The 24,263-nt window shown below is 45.6% G+C and overlaps 2 protein-coding genes and 2 long non-coding RNA genes across 4 annotated transcripts in view; 2 read left to right on the top strand and 2 right to left on the bottom strand.

Annotated features, from left to right (window-relative positions):
* Positions 1 to 8,265, bottom strand: part of YBX1 (Y-box binding protein 1) — a 12,359-nt gene extending 4,094 nt beyond the window's left edge. Inside the window, exons 1-3 of the mRNA XM_083753100.1 lie at positions 7,760 to 8,265; positions 5,061 to 5,124; positions 1,687 to 1,720 (exon numbers count right to left, since the gene is read on the bottom strand). Of these exons, the coding sequence (XP_083609226.1) occupies positions 1,687 to 1,720; positions 5,061 to 5,124; positions 7,760 to 8,024 (363 nt within the window). The 5' untranslated portion in view covers positions 8,025 to 8,265. The remainder of the gene's footprint in view (positions 1 to 1,686; positions 1,721 to 5,060; positions 5,125 to 7,759) is intronic.
* Positions 5,134 to 13,530, top strand: LOC310851058. The gene is made up of 2 exons (XR_014567552.1): positions 5,134 to 7,514; positions 8,800 to 13,530. It is a non-coding gene; the product is annotated as an uncharacterized lncRNA (long non-coding RNA).
* PPIH (peptidylprolyl isomerase H) lies at positions 13,413 to 24,263 on the bottom strand. Its single transcript, XM_083753101.1, has 10 exons — positions 24,104 to 24,263; positions 23,932 to 23,996; positions 21,177 to 21,200; positions 20,073 to 20,117; positions 19,535 to 19,577; positions 18,040 to 18,132; positions 16,057 to 16,144; positions 15,100 to 15,140; positions 14,521 to 14,607; positions 13,413 to 13,539 (listed from the first exon to the last, which is right to left on the bottom strand). Exons 1-9 carry the CDS (start codon positions 24,167 to 24,169, stop codon positions 14,539 to 14,541), a joined length of 534 nt encoding a protein of 177 aa, XP_083609227.1. The 5' UTR covers positions 24,170 to 24,263; the 3' UTR covers positions 13,413 to 13,539; positions 14,521 to 14,538.
* On the top strand, positions 16,375 to 21,166 carry LOC310851057. Its single transcript, XR_014567551.1, has 3 exons — positions 16,375 to 17,066; positions 19,047 to 19,091; positions 20,861 to 21,166. It is a non-coding gene; the product is annotated as an uncharacterized lncRNA (long non-coding RNA).

Here is a 24,263-nt window from a genome sequence, read left to right as displayed (position 1 = left end):
ACATAAATTTTGAAACTGAATTAAGAGTCCTTGAATTGAGAATAAGACATTTGTCTTTAGCTCCTTCCATTCCTCCTAAACGAAAACTGAGCACTAAATCATATAAATTTAACAACTGAATCAAAGCCAAAAATTAGTTACTGCCCCTCAGACACTCTCATCAAGTTCAAAATGTTCCTCCTGGGCTTTTCTGAGGGAAAGGCCAGTAGGGAAAGCAATTGATTGGCTGCTGCTATTGGAAGGGCTCTGTGCACCTCCAGCAGTGATGACCACCCCCCGACTGCTGGTCTTTCCCATGAAAAGGTTTGGCAAGGAAGAGATGAAGGCACCCTGAGCGCCTTTCAGCAGCTAGCTCTAACTCTCCCCCACCAAACATTCCTGCTTCATAGCAGGAAATGCTGGCGTTTGCTGGGGCTTTGCTGATTTGGAACCCACAGTCTTCCTCTGTGTGGGGAGAGCCATAAAAGCAGTGGGGCAATCTCTGCCCAGCTTCAAAGCTGAGAGGGTGGCTCTCTGCTGAACAATGGATGGCCTCACACTTGCTACTGCAGCTAGAGCAGGGGTCACCAACCTAAGGGCCATGGGCAGGAAATCGTGTTTGTGCATGCGCAGATGCTGAAAATCATGTCTGCACAGACACCGAAAATCACGTGTTAACAATTGCGGGTGCACACGCTCACGCAATCTGGCCCACAGAGGGATCTCCACAGGACCGATCCGGCCCAGACAGGATAAACCTTGCTGACCCCTGAGCTAGAGGAAACCTGTGCAGTGGGCAATGTTTCCTTCTCTTTTATCACTCTGCTTTGCCCCACCCCCAGAAAAATATTCATATTTGACAAATTATTACCCTGGTTCTTTGTTTACAAAGAAAAGTATCCTTAAGGAGAAGGATTCAACTAACTGGTCCTGAGAAGACCAGGAGGAGAAGGGGATGTTCCATCTGGCAAACTGAAAAGCATTGGCTGAACAGAACAGCTGGTGCTGCTGCAGTGCTACACTGAATTCTTCCCAATGTGTCTGGCAAGGGTACCCAAGCAGCACCATTAATTTTTCAAGCGGAGACCAGGTCATACAAATGACAGCCACTGGTGTACAGGAAAAAGCAGGAGTCCCCAAAAAGGTTGGAACGCCCAACCAATATGAAGTTCCCAAAAGCCTGTGAGTGCAAGGATAGATGATAAGAACAAAAATACTTTGGCTATTTTTTTAAAAAAAAACTTAACAGTGCCTAATAACCCAATTAGACAGAACAAAAAGCAGGCATAAGCCATTGTGTGCCTTGTGGGACGCAAAAGCAAAGGTAATGTAGCAAAGGGATAAAGACCAACTGAGGACAAGCAGGACATGAGTGGGCTGCAGGGAAGTCCTGACCACTTAGGCACTGCAGGCAAAGAACAGAGGGAAGAAAAGCACAATGAAGAGAGAAGGGGCATGAGATGCCAGGTAGGCAAACAGGCACAGTGTGTTGAGCATTCATAGGCTCTTAAGATTGGGTTTTGGCTACCTTATGTCAACTGGTTTCCCCTATAAAAATTCCACACTTCATAACTTCAGTTCTGAGGCAGCACTGACTTCTCCCAAGAGCAACAGAACTGATACTTTCCCACCCCTTTCAGCTAATGCACAAAGTGTATCATTTCATCAAAATCCAGCATATCTTGTTGTACAAGGAAACAGTCTCACCTGGTGGACAAACACATCTTCCTTGGTGTCATTCCTGTAAAACAAGGAGTTTCATATTCAGAAAACATGACACAAAAACCCAGCATTTTCCAGGAAGGAGTGGCACTCAATTTTGGACGGAGGCCAGCCTGTAGCATTGGGGGACTGCCAAGGAACAACACATATCACTCCTCACTCCACACCCATGACTTTCTTGTGCTAAAAATACTGGGAGTGTATTAACTTGGAAGTTTCGTATTTCTTTTTGCGGACTCTTGCAATTCTGGCTACAATGATCAAGCAGGTGTAAGTTGAAAGTTTGCCAAAATGCCTTTTTGGACAAATGACAGACCTTTCCTGCAGAAACATTTTCATTAATATTTGATTTACAAACACTCTTACACTGGAACACAAACATTAAAGGAATATTCCAATATATGCCTTATTATTCTATTATACTTTTACTTCCTAAACAGGGATTATTCTACTTTCTCAGTAGAGATTAAAAGAAAAACAAATAAAAGCAGGTAGGGTTTCTACATGTCTCAAAGCACCAAGTATAGTCATCAACCCTTCCCCTATCCTGCAGTCACAGAGCTGTACAGGAGGGATTACAGGATGTAAACACAGTCACTGCCAGGAGACTTTCCTGCCACACTGTATTGCAACAGCAGAATGAGCTAGGTGGAGTCTATGACTGGACACGGGTGGGGCTACAATTAGGACAAAGATTTTCAAGCGTGATGTGGATAAATACAATGACTTTGTACAGAGAGTGATTTCTGATCGGTGTTTCAACTACACAAGGAAGTTACATGCCAACATTAATTCATAGAATTACAGAATTGTAGAGTTGGAAGGGACACCAATGATTCTGTAGACCAACTACCAGCAATGGGGAATTACAACTAAAACATCCTTGACAGATGCTTAAAAACCTCCAATGAAGGAAAGTCCACCACCTTCCGAGGAAGTCTGTTCCACTGTCAAACAACTCTTCCTAATGTTTATTGGAAACTCCTTTCTTGCAATTTGAACCCTTTGTTTCCCAATCCTACCCTCTGGAGCAGAAGGAAACAAGCCTGCTCCATTTTCCATGTGACAGCCCATTAGAAATCTGAAGATAGCTATAACTCCTCTCTTTACCAGGCTAAACACACCCAACTGCCTTAACTATTCCCCATAAGGCTTTGTTACTAGACCCTGGATCATCTCAGTTGCCCTACTCCATACATTTTCCAGCTTGTCAATATCCTTATTAAATTACAGTACCCAGAACTGGACATAGTGTTCCAGGTGTGGTCTGACCAAGGCAGAATAGAGCAGTACTAGGACTTCCCTTGACACTGTTGGAAAGCCAGGAGACCCCCATCGTATATTTGTGCACCTAGTTATTCCTTCCTAAGTGCAGAACATTAAATTAGTCCCTACTGAAATTCATTTTTTAGTTTTTGCCCAGTTTTCCAATCTGATAACCCTTATCCTATCTTCTGCAGTATTAGCTACCCTTCCCAGTTTGGTGTCATCTGCAAATTTGATGAGCATCCCCTCAATACCTTTATCCATATTATTTATGAAGATGTTGAGCCATACTGGTCCCAGGCCAGAACCCTGTGGCACCCCACTTTTTACAGGATAATGAGGAACCATTAGTGAGCACTCATTTGGTTTGGCCCGTCAACCAGGAGCTGTCTCATTTCAACTGCCATTTCCTGAAATATCTCATAGCGCCTTTAAGACCTGTGCATGTCCCCTTTTGCCACACTGCACATGTAATATCACGGCCCTGCCAAGTCATATTCAGAAGTACACGACTGATGGAGCCTATCTCAATATCTACCAAGGCCCATTTCAGTCCTGCCTACTAAGACCCTCAACTGATTGGCCTGAGGTAAACCAGACCCACCTGTATAGAGGCCAAACATACTAGAATAACCACTGTTTCATACATGTCTGCTATTGAAACACTACAAAAAGTGCTGCCAGCTGTAGTGATGTGGAGAAATGTCCCCCAAAGAGGCAGCAACAGCCGCCCTGCCTTTGCACTTAATTGCAGCCATGGCATAAGAAAAAGTGAGAGGAAAACTAATCAAATTCCATATAAACTGAAGTCACACTAATCTAAGGCCTTAATATAGATCAATGCCATTCACAAGACAGATTTACATGTGGCAGGCAATGCAGCAGGGCACCTACACGTCTCAAAGTGGACAATCTGCCAGAAGGTACATGTATGGCAGAGGTGGAGGAACCATTTAAGCTTTTTATTGTTTTTTAATTACCTACATGCTTTTCATTTGCCATGTACTTTAGAGAAGCCCCTGGGGCATTTCTCTGGGTTAGGCATAATGACCAGGAATCTAATTAACATAGTTTACTCACACCTGCTTTGAAAAACAACCCAAGGTAGACCCAACCCAAGGCAGACACCTAGCAGCACTTTATTTTAAGTGTGTATGTTATACACACACTCTGTAAGAACATCTGTAGATAAAAATCTACTACCCTGTATGACCAGGGGGTTTGGTTTGCTGTGTGCTCCTTTGGCCAATGTTCAGAGCCAAATTAGCAGGAACTGTAAGTAAAAGATGGCTATTATCGCTGTGGACAGTCCTCACCAGCCTTTATAGATCTTTGGACTTGTCTTTTCACTCTCATTGCTGCTTTCCTTATTGAGACTGAGGGACCCCAAAAGGAACAAAATCACCACATGGTATTTTACTAGCCTTCAGCCAAGGAGTATAATCATTTCCTAAATCTGGCCATCTCTGTTACAGTATGCATGTTGAGTCATGCTCAGTTTAGTTCTAGCACTCTCTAGAAGTTCTGCTGTCTCAACTGCTCTCTCTCATATTTCACCTCCCTTTTTATACTTCTTGGCTCACATTTGATTTATTATGCCCAGTCCCCCTCTAATTTACATGTTGGAAGAACAGAAGTTACAAAGAAGGTACAGATTGCCAAGGTACAGATACTAAACCAGTGGTGGCCAAACTTGGCCCTCCAGCTGTTTTTGGACTACAACTCCATCCCTTGCCAACAGGACCAGGTCAGGGATGATGGGAATTGTAGCCCCAATACAGCTGGAGAGCCAAGTTTGGCCACCACTGCACTAAACCAATCCACTGAGATGTACAGCAAAGAAGGAATCGGTATCATTAAGTCCTGTGCACAAATCTAGCTCAGCCTTCATCCATCTGCTTTTGAACTACAAATCTCATCAACCCCAGCCAGCGTGGTGCCACGATATGAGTTTTAATCCAAACAGCTGGAGGGCATCAAGCTGGGAAAGCCTGATCTAGCTTGATACTCAGAGGACAGCTTTAGCGTGAAAAGGCACATTTCACGAGCCTAAATCAGCTTTCAAAAAATGATCACATCCAGCCCCTTCTCACCTGTTGATGAAGCCATAGCCGTTCCTTACGTTGAACCATTTCACTGTCCCCAAAACCTTCGTTGCTACAAAAAAGAAAGAAAGAGTGACTGCAAGTTAAGATATATGCTCCCCCTGCTCCTCCCTCTCTCTCTCTCTCTCTCTCTCTCTCTCACACACACACACACACACACACACGAGGGGCCATTCAAAAAGGTCTGAGCCACATATAGATGCTTATCATTGGACTACAGCATCATGGCTGCTGCTCTCATGTACCAAAAGATGAACTTTCCTGATGCCATGGGTCACACGTGGGTAAAGAAACTTGTTGCCTTAGCCATGAGTTCAGTTTTGTGGCCTCAGGCAAGGTACCCTCAATCCTCTCACCTGCAACAAGGGATCTTTATTGAGACAATTTTGTACTGCATTTGCACACACATATAGTGCACTTACAATGTGTGTGTACACACTATATATGTGTGTTTATAATTAAAAACTAATTTATAATTAAAACATAGAATTTATAATTAAAATATGATGTATTTCAATCTATTTGAAAACATGAAAGGAAATAAAGACAAGACACCGTCAATATTTAAAAAACTTCATAAAACATGCAGCCCATTCCTATACACTTACTATACTATACCCATTCAATAAGGTAGATGTACGACTGCAGCTTTCAGATTTTTTTAAAAAAAGATATATATAATTTAAACAAACTTTAACAGGTTTTTAAAAGGCTTTAAGTTGCAGGAATGAAACTTCAAAACTGATTCCAATGAGCCTTGTGACATCCCAAAGTCCTGAATCAAGGGATGAGCAATCAAATCATGTGCACATTTCTGTCAATTTGCCAACTAGCCCCCAAAAATAACAGCAGCAAAGCAGAGCCTGGACTGCTCTTGTGCATTGAAAAGCCATTTGATATGTGGAAAACAGATGCAGCTTTTCACAAGGAAAGGAGCATGAGCCACCCGCACACCAAATGGCTATTTAAAAATGGACAAATAAAGGGGAAGGGGAGATTCAAAAGATGGCAACCTGCCAATGGACAGTGGCATGGGAAATGCTACTGTCATTGGTGGTTTTTGTGTAAAAAGAAAAAAATGGATGTAGCTGAGCACATACTTTAGCATGCAAAAGGTCAAAGAATTAATCTCAAGCATCTACTGCTAGGGCAGAAAAAGACTCCTTTCTGAAACCAGACAAAGCTGCTATCAGTCAGCAGATTAATATTGAGCTCAGTGTAATTCAGTATAAGGCAGTTCTTCCTACTTACACTTCAGTGGCAAAACACACCTTTTGAAGCTGGAAGGTCTTATGTTCAAACTCCAGCATCTCCAGGTGAGGCTGGGAACATCTACTGCCCCAAACCTTGGAGACCTGCTGCCAGTCAGTATAGTCCATTGTGAACTGCATGACCCAAAAGTCTGACATGGCAAGAGGCAGCTTACTATATCCCTATAACCCTCAGCCTGAATCTACTTCCAATCCCTGATTAAGGTATTTTTAAAAAAATATTAAAACTGGCACTCCAGTAAATAAAACAAGCAAATTTAATTAAAACTTGCAATAATAAACTATCAATTATTTATACACACAAGCACACACACTCTCCCCTCAACTGTCACACGGTGGTAACCATTCCAGCAGTAGGGAAACTGAGAAGCAGAGTTCACTCAATCGGCTCTGCTGTGACAGGCCTGTGGCACCATGCCTCCTCTCCCCTCAACTGTCATCTAGGGGCAGCCATTCCATTAGGCTGCCCCAGTGGGAAGAACAGGAAACAGGGCTCATTCCAGTAGCCTTGCTGGAGGCCCAGCTTCCTCAAACACCTCCTGACCCGGAACTGGTGCCTAAATTTAGATTTCCCCCCTTCCCTTGTGTATCATGTTTTTTTAAAAAACTGTAAGCCTGCGGGGCAGGGACTGCCTTGATTTGATTGTATGTAAGCAGCTCTGGAAGTCTTTTTGGCCCAAGAGCATGGTATAAAAATGTACCAAAAATTCAGCTACATGAAACATCACAGCTACTGCTCAGAGAACAATCTGCGGCTAATAGCATCAATAACCGGGATTAATGGAGAGCAGGGAGGGGGGGGCTCCCCACTGCAATCACACAAAGGCTGCGCGCGTGGCGGACATCTTGCGCCGTCTTCTCGGCCACGCCCCCTCCCACACGCACGCACGAGCCGCTTGCCTTCCCTTTCCCCACCAACATTCTCTCCGCGCAGGCGCGCTAAGGAGAGGGAGCGCGAGGCAAGGCGCCTCAACGGCCGGGGCACGCGCTCGGACCTGAAGGGAGGAGGGGGGAGTCTTATTAGAATATGAGGAACTAGGGGAGGAATAAAAAGCCTCAACACGGCCAGCCAATCCAGGAGGGGAGAACGGAACGGAGGCGGAGACAAGGAAAGGCACGAGAGCGAGCAACCAGCCCACCCTCAGCCAATCATCGAGGCGGGAAATGGAACGTGAGTGAGGAGTCGGGAGGGGGGAGAGTAGGGGATAAAAAGCGCGCGCGGGAGAGGAAGGGGGACAGAAGCCCACGGAGCTAGCCCAGTCTGTCAGTCGCTCAGCCGCGCCCCCGCTAGCACACACGCGCGCGCGCCCGCAGGCCCCGCCCACCCTCTCCTCCTCTTTCGCTCCCTCTTTCCCCCGCCCGTCGTCCCTCACACGCTCCTTCCCTCCCTCTTTTTTTCCGAGCCCCCAGCCTCACCGATGACCTTCTTGTCCCCGCCGGCGGGGGGCGCCGCCGAGCCCAGGCCGCCGCCGTTGGATCCGTTGCCGCCGCCACCGCCTCCTCCGCTGCCGCCGCCGTTCCCGGGCTTGGCGTCCGGGGCGACGACGATGGCGGTTGTGGGGGACGGGGGTGCGGGCGCCGCCAGGGGGGCCGCCGCAGGCGCCGCCGCCGCTGGTAGAGGGGCGGCTGTGGCTGTGGCGGCTGCGGCGGTGGGCGACTGGGTCTCGGCCTCGCTGCTCATGGCGGCGCCGGTGTCTGTCGGCGGACGGTGGTGGTGACTGGCTTTCGCAGCAGCTGCAGCAGCGCCGCCTCCCGCGCGGTGTTGATGGTGACTCGGGGGCCGGCCGTTGGCGGGGGGGGGGCTGCTCCCTTGCTCCGGGCTTGCTGGGCTCCGCTCTCCGCTCCCGATACCGATCGAACTGGCCACAATGGCGGCGCGCACTCGCTAGCCACCCCGCAGGCGCCGCCCACCGTGCGCCACTTATTGGGCGCCGGATTCCGTCAGTCAGTTGCCGCGCCTAGCGATTGGGGTGTCGAGGCGCGCCTGAACGTTCGGACCTATTACATTGGCCTCGGGAGCCCGTCTGTCAGAAGCTGCGCGCAGCCATTGGCTGGGCTCCAGTCCTCTCTTCCTCCCTCCTCCTCTGAAAAAAGAGTAGATAGGTTGTAACATGCGCTTGCTTGCCTCGCACCGTCTGCCAGTCGATGGGTTTCGGGTGGTGATTAGGCGAGAGCGCTCCCTTTTCCTACCCCTCCCTTTAGGGGAATGGCACAGTCAGGAAGTGCCCTTTCCTAACCCTACATGGGGACCATGTGGCCGAGGGAAGCTAGGTCCCCTTGCCTTGTGGGGCCGCTGCCGCCCTTTCCCGATCAAGGCCTGTACATTCTTTGCCCATGCGCCCACGTTTACTCAGAAGTCCCATGTGGTTTAGTGAGAGTTACTCCCAAGTAAGTGTGCACAAGATCGTGGCCTCTTGTCGCTCAGTGTGTTTACTCAGCCTTCGTTATTTTCACAGGGGCTTGCCTCTCGGGTAAATGTGGCAGAACAGCGGTGGAGAATCGGTTTCGAAGACTAAAGGCTTCCTTCCCTCGCGGGCCACCACCTGAGGGCCGCACGGCAGGGGTGGGCGGAGCCGGGGCAATAGTGGGCGGAGCAACAGGTGCGACTCTTACCTGTGTATGGGAAGCTACTTCCCGTCAGATATTTCCCTTCCTGATCCCACCCACGCATTGCTCGCCCCAGCAAACTGCAGTCTTGCTATTCTATAGCGTGCAGAAGTCTCCGAAAATGGTGTGGAGCCAGGATGGTAAAAATGGCATGGGCGGGGCAGAGTCCCAAGAACCAGGTAGTGGGTAGCTACGACCTTTCAGGACCTGTGGTTCTACACCCCAGAGCCTTAGGGCAGCTCCACACTAAACATTTTAAATACATTCAATGCACATCTAAAGCACATGGAAGGACAGATCCTGAAGCTGAGGTTCCAATACTTGGCCACCTCGTGAGAAGAGAAGACTCCCTGGAAAAGACCCTGATGTTGGGAAAGATTGAGGGCACAAGGAGAAGGGGACGGCAGAGGATGAGACGGGATGGTTGGACAGTGTTCTCGAAGCTACCAGCATGAGTTTGACCAAACTGTGGGAAGCAGTGGAAGACAGGAGTGCCTGGCGTGCTCTGGTCCATGGGGTCACGAAGAGTCGGATACAACTAAATGACTAAACAACAAAAGCACATGGGTTTTCTCGTGCTTTTTTCTGGGGGGATGCAGGGGTACGCATACCCCTAAACATTTTGTGATTCCAAGTTTGAGGGCAGTATTTCAATATGAATAAGAAAATGAGAGTACCCCTAAACATTTTTTAAGAAAAAAAGCACTGGTTTTCTCAAAGACCTTACAGAACTCTAGTTTTTCCCTTACAGAGCTACCATTTCCAGCACCCTTAATTCCTAGGATTTTTGGGGGGGAAATCATGTGCTTTACTTGTATACTGTGGATTTGCCCTTAGTCAGTGGATAATAATAATTTTATTATTTGTACCCCAGCCCCTCTGATGGGCTTGTGCCAGCCACTCTGGGAGGCTTCCAGCAAATATAACAGCACGAAACATTAAATACTTACCTATACAGGGTTGCCTTCAGATGCCTTCTAAAAGTTGTATACGTAGTTCTTTATCTCCTTGACCTTCTGGTGGTTCCCTCTGAGAGAAGTTACAGGGAACCAGGCAGAGGGCCTTCTTCATAGTGGCACCCTCCCTGTGGAAGGCCCTCTGCCTGGTTCCCTGTAACTTCTCTCAGAGGGAACCACCAGAAGGACTGCTATTACTCTTCTAACTGGGAAGTAACCCCTGCTGTTGTCAATGGAGTTTTCTCATTCATCCAAAGCAGAATTACCTAAATGTAGTTCTTAATTGTGGGTATACTTGCATAGGAAGGCTGCATGCAGATGAAAATGGCTTTATTTTCCCTAATGTGAGTGTTCTATTGCAATTGACTTCAATAAGGCTTGGAGCCTGATGCACACTTACCTGGGAGGGAGGTCCGCTTACCTCAGTGGAACTGACTAGTTAGTAGATAAACATGCATAGAATGACGCTGTAAAACAACTCACTCCATCACCTGAAATATTTCCTCAGTTTTGTTTTACCTGTCTGTCTATGATCACCTAGGAACAGAGGAACCTGGCTTACATAGGCAGAACATTTGTGCTATCTACACTGAGTGAGTCTCCAGGATTTCAGGCAAGAAATGCCTCTAGCTCTGCCTGGGGTGATGGGGTATTGAACCCAATACCTTCTGCATGTAGAACAGATGCTGGACCACTGTGCCCCCACCATAAGACTGGGACTGGCAGTGTTCTCAAGCTCTGACCCAGCCTTAATGAGAAAACAGATGGGTTGTTTTGTTCAGCCTTACACCAAGGCCATCAGCATCCTGTTAGAAATCAGAATTTTGTATAATTAATGACACACAAAGCACCACTATAAAGTTTTTACTCAGAAATAAGTCCAACTGTGTTCATGTATGATTTGAATCTGGTTCCCCAAGGTCCTGTTCTTTACTAACAATCCGTGAACCTGCCTGTGAACTTTGTGTTCATCCTCATTTGAACAAACCAAGGAAACTTTGCCAAAGCGAATTCCAGCTTCCCCCACTCACTCTGAAGCCCCTGTGAATTTGATGGCTTTGAAATAAGCATGGTTTAGATTCATTCGACCCTCTGACTTAGACCACATGATGTCCAACCCACATCAGCTAATCTTCCCAGGCACCAACTCCTAGTTCTTACCATGAAAGCTCTCCCCAACTTTTTCTATCTGCTTTTATTTCCTTTTAAATGTTTGTCTGAGACTTTTGCTCCTCCAGCTCCTCCACCCTAAGGCCATGCAATGTCAGCCGTTCTGCCTTGTTTCCCCTTAGGCAGCAGTGGTGCCAAGTTTGGGGTGCCTTCTGCAAGTGCACCTGCTCCTAGCATCTGGTTGCTCAATATTTCAAAGAGTAGACAGACCCTTGGTGTGGTTTTTCTTTGTTTTTACACGTCTGAGTTCTGATTGTGCTCCTCAACACTGAAGACAAAGAGCTGAACACCAGGAAGATATATCTGGCAGTAGGAGCTGTTTGACAGTGGAACAGACTCCCTCGGAAGATAGTGGACTCTCCTTTATTGGAGGTTTTTAAGCAGAGGTTGGATGCCCCTTTGCCATGGATACTTTAGTTGAGATTTCTGCATTGCAGGAGGTTGGACTAGATGACTCTTAGGAATCCCTTCCAACTCTGATTCTATGAGCAGCCATACTTGCATGACACAGACTGCTGACCTAGTTCAATCCCAGTAGAATGACTGTTGTGCTGTGGAAGCATCTTGCTTCTCTCCTTTACCCAACCCTTTGCCCATTCACCCTCTTCATGGCAGGGTTGGGGAAATCTGTGGCTTTCTGAATGTTGCTTGACCATGGTTTTCACTGGGGGAGTTGGCCATGGTGTCTGGGGCTGACAGGAGCACAGCATCATCTAAAGGGCAGCAGGTGTCCCATAGACCAGTGCTTGAAACTGGTGGAACCTGCTGCCATAGCAGCAATGAAGACTCAGCTGCATCTACACCCTGTGGTCATTGCCTGATCAAAGTGTCTGGCAAGCCAGGAAGCTATTTTGCCAAGTGTCAGAAGGGTAAGTCTGCAGGCACCACCTGCGAACAGCACACTGGGCAGGTCCATGGATGACCACAAACAGGAAGCAAGTAAGAGTTGGCAGACATTTCTGTAATCTAGGAGAGTGCTAGCTCTAATCTCTCTCTCCTGGTCTGCCAGAAATCCCATTAGGATGTTATAGGCACACGGGCTAGCAGAAAGTTATAGACAAATAGCTTTTGTGGCGTATTATGTGATTTCTCAAAAGGGACACTTTAGATCTGTATCTGTTCACTCTATTACTTCCTCTCCCCCAGTAACCCATTAGCCTCTGCTTGAAAATCAAGAGGTAGACATATTTTTTTAATATAAAGTAGGGGGAGATCCAAAAGGCATTTGCAACTGTGGCAGCTTAGCTACTGCCCCTGCCAAAGCTGTTGCCTCCCTCCAATTATTTTGCTGACTTTTATGCTCTTCCTTCAGTTAATTGCTTATTTCAACCTATAGCTATACTGTATCCTTTTTGGTTTTTTGGGCAATTTAGGATATGCTTTGAATAATAAAGATAAAGGGTTTTGTGCAATGCTAATTCTACTCGGAGTATACCCACTTAAATTATCGAACATGACTTGGGCCCATTTCTTTCACTGAGAAAGTTAGATATAACCCATTATTCCTGCTACACCCACACAAGAGGAAAACGCCAGGCTGTGTTGCTGTATACTCCTGGCTCTGCTCTTCTGGGGAGAGGCAGTGTCCAAATACCCAAACAACCACTTCCTGGGCATTGTGCTTGCTTGCTGTCTGCTGAGGATTGTATCCAGTTCTGGCCCTACTCCGGGTAGGACCACTGGAGTTAATGAACACAATAACTTGAGTCCACCACTTTCAGCAGGTCTCCTCTCAGAGTAGGACATCATTGGATACACCCTTAAGACAGCCACAGGTGCTTAATGAATCACACAAGGTTTCTCAACTGGATTTTTTCCTTCCTATTTCTCAGAGTAAAAAACGGACTGCCACACCTAAAAATAAAATGACATATACCTATCATATATACTGAGAACAAACTTGATTCTCCATGCCATTCCTCATGTAGCCAAAACAGCACCACCAATGCAGAAAAGAGAGGGAGCAGCAGGGCTTGAGTGAACCCAGTGGTTTGCAAAAATAAATTTCATGGGGCAAAAGCATTTTTTGGGGGGTGGGACTCAACCCAGTAAGGATTAAGAATACTCTGGTCCAGAAGACTTAATTGTTGGAGGGTGGGACAGAAAACGGGGGAGGGGGAATGGAATTGAGAGTTCAGGAAGAATCCTGGTGGAATCCTGAACAGGAGGCATGGTGCACTGCCATGTTTTATTGTAGGCCTCACTTGCAACTGACCCAAGTCCAGGTTCCCTGGGATGACTCACTCGATGAACTTTGCTGATGTCACAAGACAATGGCCCCCGATAATACGTCCCGTTAGGCAATTCCTTGTGCATTCCAATGGAACAACAGACACTTAACCAAATTCCTTTATTTACAATGGGGGGAGAAAATTAGTTTGGAATGTGTGGTAGATGAGGCACCACAGGAAAAACATGGAACAATCGGGAGGTGATGGTGATCCAAGATGGAAAGAGACTAACCTAGAATCAGGAAGAGGCAAAGAGTCAGTCATCATCACAGCTCTAACACAGTGTACCAGAAACAGCACATTCCAGCCCAAATAATATGCTTTGTGAATGGATCTTGGCAATGCCACTAGAGGTCTGTGTGGGGTTGCAACACCCAGAGATACTAGTGATCCACTCAACTATGTAGCTGGGGAGCCCACAGGATTGGTAAACCTTTTTCCAGCTGGAGGGTCACATTCTCCCTTGTCCAACCCTACATGGGACTTTATGTCATTGGTGGATGTGGTCACACCTGCTATAGGGGTTCTTGATTGCCAAAGCCTAAGAAGGGCCTTAAAGAGAGTGGATTTTGTGCCAAGGCAGCTCACACGATGCAGTATATGAGTGTCGTCAGCAGACAAACCTGATTTCCTTTCGATTAATATTTTCTGCATTTATTGTACTTAATAGAATTTATTTAGCAATGTGTTGCGGGAACTTGAGGGCTCTCAAGGAGAGTGTAGCCACCACTCTTGACCACTGTAAATCTTTATTCAGCAATTGGTCTGAGTTGGAGACTCCACCAGGCCGAAACAGGATTTCAAAACCAGATGAGCAAAACATTTACCTTCAAAATGTTACCTGATAATTACATACCTGTCTCTAGTTTGAATGAATGTTAAGATCCTTACAAAGCTGAATTCTGCACTTTTATGGAGCACAGCATACACTAAGGTTTCATTCAACTGAAGTCAGATTCAGAAGTGGACGCACTGAAATTGATGGGCATTATTAACTTAAGTTTGATGATTTGATATGGTCTACTTTGAATCTGACTTAGCTGAATACAACCCTTGGCATATGCTGTATTCCATAAAAGGAAAGAATTCAGCTTCCTAAAAATCTTTATTTTTTTACTCAAGCTAGAGATAGATATGCAATATAGCTTATCCACCCTCCCTAGCTTCATTGGGCCAGGTTGTGGCTATCACAGCTATGGAGATGGGTACCTACCTTGAGAATCGTTTCCCCCTACATCTCACCACATTGGGCAATCACCACTGGCAGTTTGGGCTTGTTATTTGGACCGGTGGGCACGTTCTGAGGAGGGAGCAAAAGGCAGCATTAAGAGGAGACCTTCAGCCCCTGCTGGGAAGAGCCATTATATTACTTTCCCCACCCCTTAGCAAGCCATTTTCAAGATAATTTTTCTCATTTATGATTGGTTGGTGTCCTCAGGACCTTATTTTTCTACTGGCAAACCTGCAACCCACAATGTTGTGTCTCAAAAACTGACGGAGATCATTCTCAGTTTTGAATTGAAGAGCTGCCTGCCACTTTGAATGATGTAAAGCAGCATCCCCATTTACAGTTAACGGATCAGGACGGTCAGAAAGGCAGCAGAAGTCAAGCCTTATCACTCAAGCCCAGGGTGGTCAACATCTTCATGTGCTTTACATTCTGCCACAATAAGGACTAGAATCTTAACTTAGATTCCTAAGCTGCCCAATTCTGCGTGGTAATCAGACTGCTGACTTGTGCACCAAACCCGCAAATTAGCACAATTGTTACTTCTTTGGCTAAAATACTTACTTCAATTTTTCTCATGACAAGCAGCCCATCAACTATTTTACCTGCCGGGTTTAAAAGAAAAAAGAAAAAAGGATGACTTTAATTTTTCAAGTATTTCCAACTCATCATCAGCAAAATTAAGGTCAAACAATGCAAGAGGGGACTGTGTACAGATGTGGCCTTGCTTGACCATGGAGATCTGCAGGGGAATCTCTTCTAGGGGTTCCCTATGACTCAAACACATGACTCTACTAGGATCTGTGCATTTGGTATTGTAGGATTGATTCTGTGGAACTCCTGACTGAGACCCCCTGCCTGTTAAACTTCTGATGACCAATAAAGACCTTTCTATTTCAGCTAGCATATTAAGTGAACTCTCCTGTTTTTATTATTGATTCTATCTACTTCTTTTCCTTTGTAACTTTATTGTATTCGGCTTAGAAGCTATGTGTTATGGGCTGAATAAGTTGCCTGCCTGCCTGCCTGCCTAAATAAATAAATAAATCAAAAGCAGATTGCAATATGGGGATGGGCAATGGGCTTGGGTTGTTTTTTTGGGGAGGGAACTAAGAGAATTCCCACAGGCCCTCCCAAGGCCATGGACACACCTAAAGGAGCTTTTCTGATCTTGGTCCTTGCCCAGATTGGAACTAAGAGCATAAGAAGAGCCCATGGCCCATCCAGTCCAGGATCCTGTTCTCAGAGTGGCCAACCAGATGCCTCTTCTGGGAAAGCTGCAAGCAGGACTTAAGCACAAGAGCACTCTCCCTTCCCGTGGCTTCCAGCAACTGGTATTCAGAAGCATTAAAGCCTCTGAATCAGCCCTGGGTCAGACCACAGCCATCTATAACCCTCCCTCCTCCATGAATTTGTCCATTCCTGTTTAAAGCCATCACTGCCTCCTCGGAGAGAGAGTTCCACAGTTTAATTATGCTCTGCGTGAAGGTAGGACTTTAAAAATTTGTCCTGACTACTTACCAAAGACTACATGCTTCCCATCCAGCCAGTCACACTTGGAGCAGGTGATGAAGAACTGGCAGCCATTGGTGCTGGGGCCACTATTTGCCTAGCGGGGGAAAAAATCCACATAAATCATGGAAGGCAAAGGCGCACACTCAGCCTCGCTCTGCCACAGCTGGTCTGGTGCACAGGATCCCAAAGGAACAAAGAAATAAAAGGTGGTCCTAAGACCACCCTGCTGATATGTCGACTAGCACAGCAGCTCTGATCTGGGCAGAGAAATGAAAATCACTTCTTTTCAGGGTGAATAAGCTAAAAACAGATTAAAACATATACCTGGACATGTCTGACTAAACCATAATGCTTTTTGCGGGTGCTACACCAGGCCTTTATGATGGCAGGAAAGGTCAAAAGTACTCTGAGCCCCTGCTGAACGACCGCGGTTTCAAACAGCTTATGAAGAAATTCTGTTTCTTAAAACTGTTTAATGAGTATTGTGCAATGTATTTGGTTATCTGTATTATAATGTACATTGTAATGCGTTTGGCAGAGGAAATCTTTTCTCTGGTCAACTGAAAGTTAAACTAACTGTCACTGGGGGACCTTAACTGACAGTTGGGGAGGGGCTGGAGATAGAACTCTCAGTATGCAACTGAAGGACATAAGAGATGTATACTCTGATTGGTGGTTGCTGGTTTAGAATTCTTAGACTGACAATGTGATTGGCTGAGGCAAGACTGGGAGGGGCCAGAAGAAGTGAATATAAGGCTGGGTGCTAGTTAGCCAGAGTCTGTCTGCGCTGGACATCCAGAGGAAGAAAATAGCAGAGGCTGAGAACTGAGAACTGAGGAAGAGTGGAGAAGACCTGAACGGAAGGTGGAAGGGCTTGGCGGTCAAAGAGTAGCTTGGTTAGCCAAGCGACTTGACTAGCCAAGACGGGAAAATAAACAAATCTGGAATTCAGCAGGGCTGGAAACAGAAGCTTCAATGAAAGCTCATAGTTAAAGTGTTGGTGAAGTTTGACTGAGGTGGAGTATAATATAAGATCAGTCTGTCAAAAGTTTTATTAGGATTCCTCAAAGCTGCCTTGGTTTAGTCATAGTACTGTAAAATAAGCTGCTGGTATTAAGTATATACACATTTGAAGACACAGTAACTACATAAGCTTGTGCATTACATCATAAATGTTAGTGCCTTGTCAAATACAGTCATACCTCGGAAGTCAAATGGAATCCGTTCCAGAAGTCCGTTTGAATTCCAAAATGTTTGGAATCCAAGGCGCGGTTTCCAATTGGCTGCAGAAAGCAGTGGAAGCAGTGGAAGCTGTGCCAGATGTTTGGGTTCCAAAGAATGTCCGCAAACTGGAACTCTCACTTCTGGGTTTGCGGCGTTTGGGAGCCAAAACATTCGATTCCCAAGGCATGAGTGCATTTGACAAATATATTAATGACATGACTGGCTTTGCCCCACACTTACACCTCACAGGGTTATTGGTTGGTAAAGGGTGTAAGTTATACTAAATGGTGTTAGCAGTATAGGTTTAGGAAAACCATTACAGTGGGAGTTGGGTTTTTTATTATTAAGAAAATTATCACCATGGGCTTCATGGTTAATCCACAGAAGCAGGGCCAGGAGAGACTGCTACCTTTGCACATAGACATGAGCAACCCCAGGTGCACCCTAGTTCCAAATGTAGCCAAGTTGCTTCCAAGTTTAACTGAAACATGAAGTGGTGGGTGTAGGGCTTATCCCATTCTATCCTTGCAGTCACCCTGTGAATGGCTCAAGGTAATTCAGCAAGCATCATGCCCAAATAGGGAGTTGAAGTCCAACATTTAAATATCTGCATGGGTACTCCATGCCAAAGACACTTGACGTCCCACTGCTTTTAAAAGGCACACCAAATGGCAGGCCAACCCCATCTCTTTATAGGGGTCAGAAAAGGGAGCCAGAAGTCAAATGAAATTGCTGGACCACAATAATTTTCTCCAGGCTACTTACCATGGACAGCAGACCAGGAGCGGAGTGTTTCAGCTTGAAGTTTTCATCTGCAAAGGGACCCCGGTAGATGCTTGCCACTCCGGTGCCATCTCCCTGTTTTAGAAAGTGGTCATGCACTCAATTCCACAGCTGAAGTTTTATTGGGAGTGAGTAATGTTCTCATTTATTGTTTATTTTGGATGCTGACAAGTGCCTCTTGATAAAACCAGCCACATAATTAGAACACTTGCAGAAATGTGTTTTGAGAACCTCTTTCCCTGAACAGCTACATGGTCCTCCTCTCTTCTTTCCTTCAAATCCGCCCTTAAAAAACAGACTTTCCCCAAGTGGCCTTTGGCTCATCCTCTTAAATCTCTTTCCAGCAGCAACATAGTTTTGCAATCCAAGTGTAAAGGCACATTCTTAGGCTGCCCAGGTCTGTTCCTGACACTTTGGCCACTCATTTTTGACTATGTCCACATTTACTTGTGGCCCTAGGGCAGTTGGCCACTGCTCAATGTGGCCCTTGGTCTGAAAAAGGTTAGCCTACCCTGATTTACATAGATTGTGTGTAATAGTAATAATAAATAGCTAACTGAAGAGTTTTGTGTATGGTCTAAATTAAAGTGCTGTGGGCTGATTATTTATTGCATTTACAGTGGTACTTTGGCTTAAGTACTTAATTCGTTCCAGAGGTCTGTTCTTAACCTGAAACTGTTCTTAACCTGAAGCACCACTTTAACTAATGGGGCCTCCCGCTGTCGTCGGAGCACGATTTCTGTTCTCATCTTGAAGCAAAGTTCTTAACCCAAGGTACTATTTCTGGGTTAGTGGAGTCTGTAACCTGAAGCGTATGTAACCCAAGTACCACTGTATATACTATTTTTCTGTCAAGGCACCAAAGTAAGTTTACAATTTTAAGGTACTAAAGCAAATGATATAACATCTAAAGTTGGCTGTGGGGCAACTGAATGTTTTCTGCGCCTGCCTCCCTTAACTTCCTCTTCCCTCTTATTTTACAACTGAAGTATCCTGTGCAACATCAAGGCTTGTCTATTCAGGCACCAATTCAGGTAAGTCTGCCAGAACTTACCAGAGTACCTATTTTGTGAAGCTTAAGGGCAGTTACACAAAACTTTCTGCAACCTCAGTTAGCTTTTCTTGAGCACCCGCCACAGAATTATATTTGGTTGGGCAAAACATGGCTTAGGGTGAACATGCAGATTCCCAGAGGAGCTCACAGCTGCTTTACTCCTCTGGCCCTGCATCTGTGGATTAAGCCATGGTTTGGCTCAGCATGTTGCCTGAACCCGGGTTCAACTCAGCCAGATGGGTGGGGTATGAACAAATTATTTTATTATTATTATTATTATTATTATTATTATTATTATTATTATTATTACCTCACTACCAACAAGCAACAGGTTGTAACCAAAGGTAAGATTCCAAGAGGAAACACTGCAATGTCCTTCCCCTTGATGACAACAAAGCAGAATGAAAAAAATGGAGCACTTACGTTTACAAAATCGCCTCCTTGGATCATGAAGTCCTTAATGACCCTGAAAAAGTGGGAGAAATAAATAAATTGTAGGCTAGACAGAGAAAACAGTTACTCTTCAGCACACATCTGGGAAGCTTGCCAGTTGGCTCTGTGTTCTTCAGTGGCCTTGCAACCAGTCAAAGAGCAAAATTGCACCCACAGGGCCACCTGCTGATCATTGCCGGCATTGGAGTAGTTGTTAATCCTACTCAGAGCAGATCCACTGAAATCCATGGTCATAGCTATTTCTATTAATTTCAGTGTGTTTACTCTTGAGTAGGTCTGATGTTGGCTACAACAGACACTTATTGTTTTTAATGAAGGAATGGGAAGAAGCTATTTGTGCAGCTGTTCCCAAATCCTGCTAAGCCTTGTTTTCTATATCAACAGTGGGTGATCCAAGACAAGCTCTTGAGAAACCCTTCAAGGCTTGCCCCTTGAGCAACGCTTCCCAAACATTGGGTTGTTGCCATGCATTGAAAGCTTCACTTTAAGAGTCAGACAAGCAATGTACCTGTGAAAAGTGCTGCCTTTGTAGCCGATAGGAACTCCATCTTTCCTAGAATACAAAGATACAGACATGGTGAAGTTGTGCAGCCTCGGACCACAGGAACTACCCCACCCCAGTCCTCAATGCATTCACATCTGCAGTGGGCTTTGAATCGGTGACCTGAAAGATCTCAGATGTGGTTTCAGATGTGAACTACCAACGAGCTTTGGCCAAAGAAGTGGATTGCCAAAGGCCGCCCAGCCCCCAAAGGTCAAGGCAGGTCATGTGCTACTTTCTGACCCTCAGCAGATGTGTCTGGGTCATCTGGCTACATATGGAAAGCGGTCATAGAAGCCAGCTTGGACAAAGTGAGAGGCTGGCTTTCTGTAAGATGGGCAGAAAGTATCCTCCTCCCCCTTCAGCCTACTGCAAGTCTGCTTTGATTAAACCAAGAGGCCAAGTGCTCTTTTTACATCTGTCTGCACACCCCAGGTGAAGGGCAAGAGAAAATACCACCCAGAGAGGCATCAGCCTTCTAATTATATTTAGGACTTATTAGACAAACACTCATCAACACACAAGGGACTCAGACTGCAGAAATAAGAACTTGCGGCTTAAACTGAATGGGGAAAGTGTGAGGGAGAAATCAAGGCACAGTATTTCTGCAATCTAGGAACTCATCAAAATCCCAGTTTTCAAACTTACAAATTCCCAGTTCTCAAGGAATGTATACACCAAAGAAATTGCTGACTTATGACCACTGTAAAATAAACTCCCATGTCACTCTCTGAGCCTTTCCTTTTGCACCCCAGGTGATAAGGAACAAAAACTCCAAACAACAACCAAGTACATCTCCGGAACCAAATAAATGTTGTACACAAGCAGAGACGAGGCATTTGCAAAGCCAGTAGGTTATTCTTTGGGGGGTTTTGATTCTTCTTCCAAGGAGACAAGCCACCATTTGATCTTTAAAATGGTTTGTCTCCTTGATGTTGTGCACTGCTGCAGTGAAAAGTGCAGCCACCTCTGGTTCTCCTAAGCATATGTATCACAGCTTTAGAACCCAGCCAGGGATGAAGGTTTTCCTGTTTGCTCAAATGCTTATTTTTTTACACCGAGACAACATACCTGAATTCACCTGTGCAAAACTGCCTGAAAAGAAGAAGAAATCTTCAAGTTAGTTCTACTTACAGGGATGTTCTTTTTTAGGTCCACAAATTTAAGTATTCCTGAATACTGGAATAACTGTTAAGATGGAATTCAGTGTTAAGTTGCAATTCTAGAATTCACAGCAATTTCTAGAAAAGCAACTTAAAACTTTAAAATTATTTCTGTTACAAAATAGTATATACTAAGTAGGAAGGGACCAATAATAATCTAAGTTCAGTGCTGAGCAAATATTTTTTGGCTTGTGGGCTACTATGAAAAAGAGAGAAAAACCATTATGTTCTCTCTCCATGGTATGCCATATTCTTTCGAAAAGGATGGAGGTTTGCTCTGCATTTAGAGAAAGACGTTTAGTCCAATACAGCGATATCTTGGTTCTCAAACGCCTTGGTTCTCAAATGCTGAAAACCCAGAAGTAAGTGTTCTGGTGTTTGAACGTTTTTCGGAAGCTGAACGTCCGATGTGGCTGTCGGCTATTGTTTCCAGGGCGACTACACCTATCAGAAGCTGCACCTTGGTTTTTGAACATTTCAGAAGTCAAGCGGACTTCCAGAACGGATTAAGTTTGGCGCTTTTGTTTTTGCTATTTATTTTGTGTTTTTGAGGTGTGTGTTTTTTTAGTCTTTGTGACTGTGTGGGACCCAGTTCAGCTACTTATTGATTGACTGATTGTGTGATTGCAGAAATGGATAAAAGCCCCCCATCCAAACAATGACTATCATCAGTGCAGGTAAGAAAAAAAGTTAATTTTAATTTTTATTATCTACAATACTATCTTATTTATTTTATAATATAGTACATTGATTATTGCTTTCATTTTATGGATCAATGGTCTCGTTAGATAGTAAAATTCATGTTAAATTGCTGTTTTAGTGGTTGTTTTTAAAAGTCTGAAACGGATTAATCCATTTTGCATTACTTTCTATGGGAAAGCATGCCTTGGTTTTGGAATGCTTTGGTTTTGGAACAGACTTCCAGAAAACATTAAGTTTGAGAACCAAGATACCCTTGTACAGGAAGAACAGATTATGTGTAAGTCTAGTCTTTTTCTCTTTCCACCCATTGCTTTCTCGCACCATGTGACAGATTGTCTGGGAAAGAGATGAAGAAAACCCAGAAGCCTTCCCAATCTAGTGCCCTTGTAGTTTTGAACTACAAGTCCCATTAGACCTCCTCGTATAGGGTGGTATATAAATTCAATAAATAATAATAATCAGCCCCAGTCAGCATGTCTAAAGGCTGGCAATGATGGAAGGTGCAATCCAAAATACCTGGAGGGCACCAGATGGGAAAGACTGTGCCAAAAGAATGGCATAAGGAATAATATTTTTTCACATGCACTGGCTGAACCATTCTGAGGAAGGGAGGGGAGGGTATTTATCTGGAGATGGTGAAGACCAGATTCAGCCAGTGACCTGTCAGTTGCTGACCTCTGATCAAATCCAACCCTACAGGCAAGAACTAGCTGTGTGGTGAGAGAAGACAGCCCCCAATCAAAGTTTACTGCTGTCTTAATACAGATCTGCCTAAGGGCACATTTTGCCATGCCAGGATGGAGAGCAAGCCAGTAAAACCAGTGGTTGCATTGTTTACTAGACTCTATTTAAATTCTAGTCAACATGAAAAGGCTGGGGAAATCCAAAGTGCCAAGTCACTATGATAACCAGTGACCACTTGAGCAAATTATTAGTAATTGGATCACAATGAGTAAGACTTTGAGGGGCTTCCCATTTCATGAATCTAAGAGTTGACAAAAGCATAAAATAAGGAAGCTTTGCTAGAGGGAACCTGTGGCACTCTTAATGTTACTGGATTACAAGTACCACCAGCCCGCAACCAGTATGGCCAATAGCCATGGATGATGTGAGTAGTAGTCAAGTGACATTTAGAGTGCCACAGAATCCGCACAAGTCTCCTGGTTTCCAACAGTCTTTAGAGAAAGATGCCTTCAGTGGACTTCCTGAGTGGGCCCATCTGCTGCCTCCTCACCTTTGTTAATTCATGCAGTTGCCCCTTCATCTGATGTCTCACCTAAAACCTGTGCAACTGCCTAGGAAGGGAAAATATCTGAAGGTTGGTCTCCTGTCTCCTCACCACTCCGCTGTGGACTAGAGACAGTGGTCACAATATGGAGGGGCCACAGGAAGAGCAGGCCCAGGAGGCTTTAGGGTTGGCAGTGGGGTCCCTGCAGGTACAGGGCAAGGCCAATCCGTAGCGCCAGTCCTAAGAGCAACCCAGAGTTGTGACTGGTCACCAGAACAAGGAGCATCAGCGAGGAGCTTCTGCTTTTTCTAACTCAGGATTTCTTGGTTTTTTAAAGTTCCCACACAAAACAAGATCAGATTTTCTAAGCAACCCCACTTGGCTAACCCCATTTCTATGTCAGAAATCTAGCGTTGCCCGTGCCGATTTCGACAGAAAAGGGGATTTTTTAATGTTATTTTTTAAAAGGGAAGGAAATCAGCCACGTGGGACCAGCACAGCTTCCCGCGCGCATATGAGCCGAGACGCGTCGCTCTAGGCTTACAACTCACTCGTTACCCACCGCTACCATCATTGGCATTAACAAGGCTGCCGGAAGAAAAGGAGGCCGGGAGACAATGCGGCATAGGGCCCAGAGGTGTCGCTCTCGCCGCGCATCTTTATGGCATGCCGCATTGTCTGTCAAACACAAATACACGACCAGTCCTCCGCCGAGTTTTCTCCTCAGGCTTACCTGAAGTTCTCCGCCGTCTTGGGGACCACGTCGGCGAAGAGCTCCACTTTCATGCGGCCGACCTCCTGGGCATGGGCAGAACCGTCAGAGCCTCCTCTTCCTCCTCGCGCGCCCCTCCCTCGCCCCCACGCCAGACCTCCCCCCCCTTCAGCCTCCCCCGAGCGAGCCTTACCTGGCCGCCTATCGTGACATCAAAGAACACCACGGGGTTGTTAGGATTGGAAGCCAACACCGCCATGGCGACCACCTCTCACCCGGAAGTGGAAGCTCGGCCCCCCTTCGCGGTTCACGGAGAGGCACTCGGTTGGAAAATACGTCACGTCCTGTTACTT

Source organism: Podarcis gaigeae (assembly GCF_964106915.1).
Source record: "Podarcis gaigeae genome assembly, chromosome: 8".
Taxonomy (NCBI): Eukaryota; Metazoa; Chordata; class Lepidosauria; order Squamata; family Lacertidae; genus Podarcis; species Podarcis gaigeae.
The sequence above is the reverse complement of the archived record's forward strand: the minus strand, read 5'-3'. Positions and strand labels throughout refer to the sequence as shown.

Coding starts and splice junctions, on each gene's coding strand:
- PPIH (XM_083753101.1), bottom strand. CDS start 24,169: ATGGCGGTGTTGGCTTCCAATCCTAACAACCCCGTGGTGTTCTTTGAT. Junction 18,133..19,534: donor AAGGAGGCGATTTTGTAAAC/GTAAGTGCTCCA, acceptor TTTCTAAAACAG/GGAGATGGCACCGGAGTGGC. Junction 15,141..16,056: donor TGGGAAGCATGTAGTCTTTG/GTAAGTAGTCAG, acceptor TAAACCCGGCAG/GTAAAATAGTTGATGGGCTG.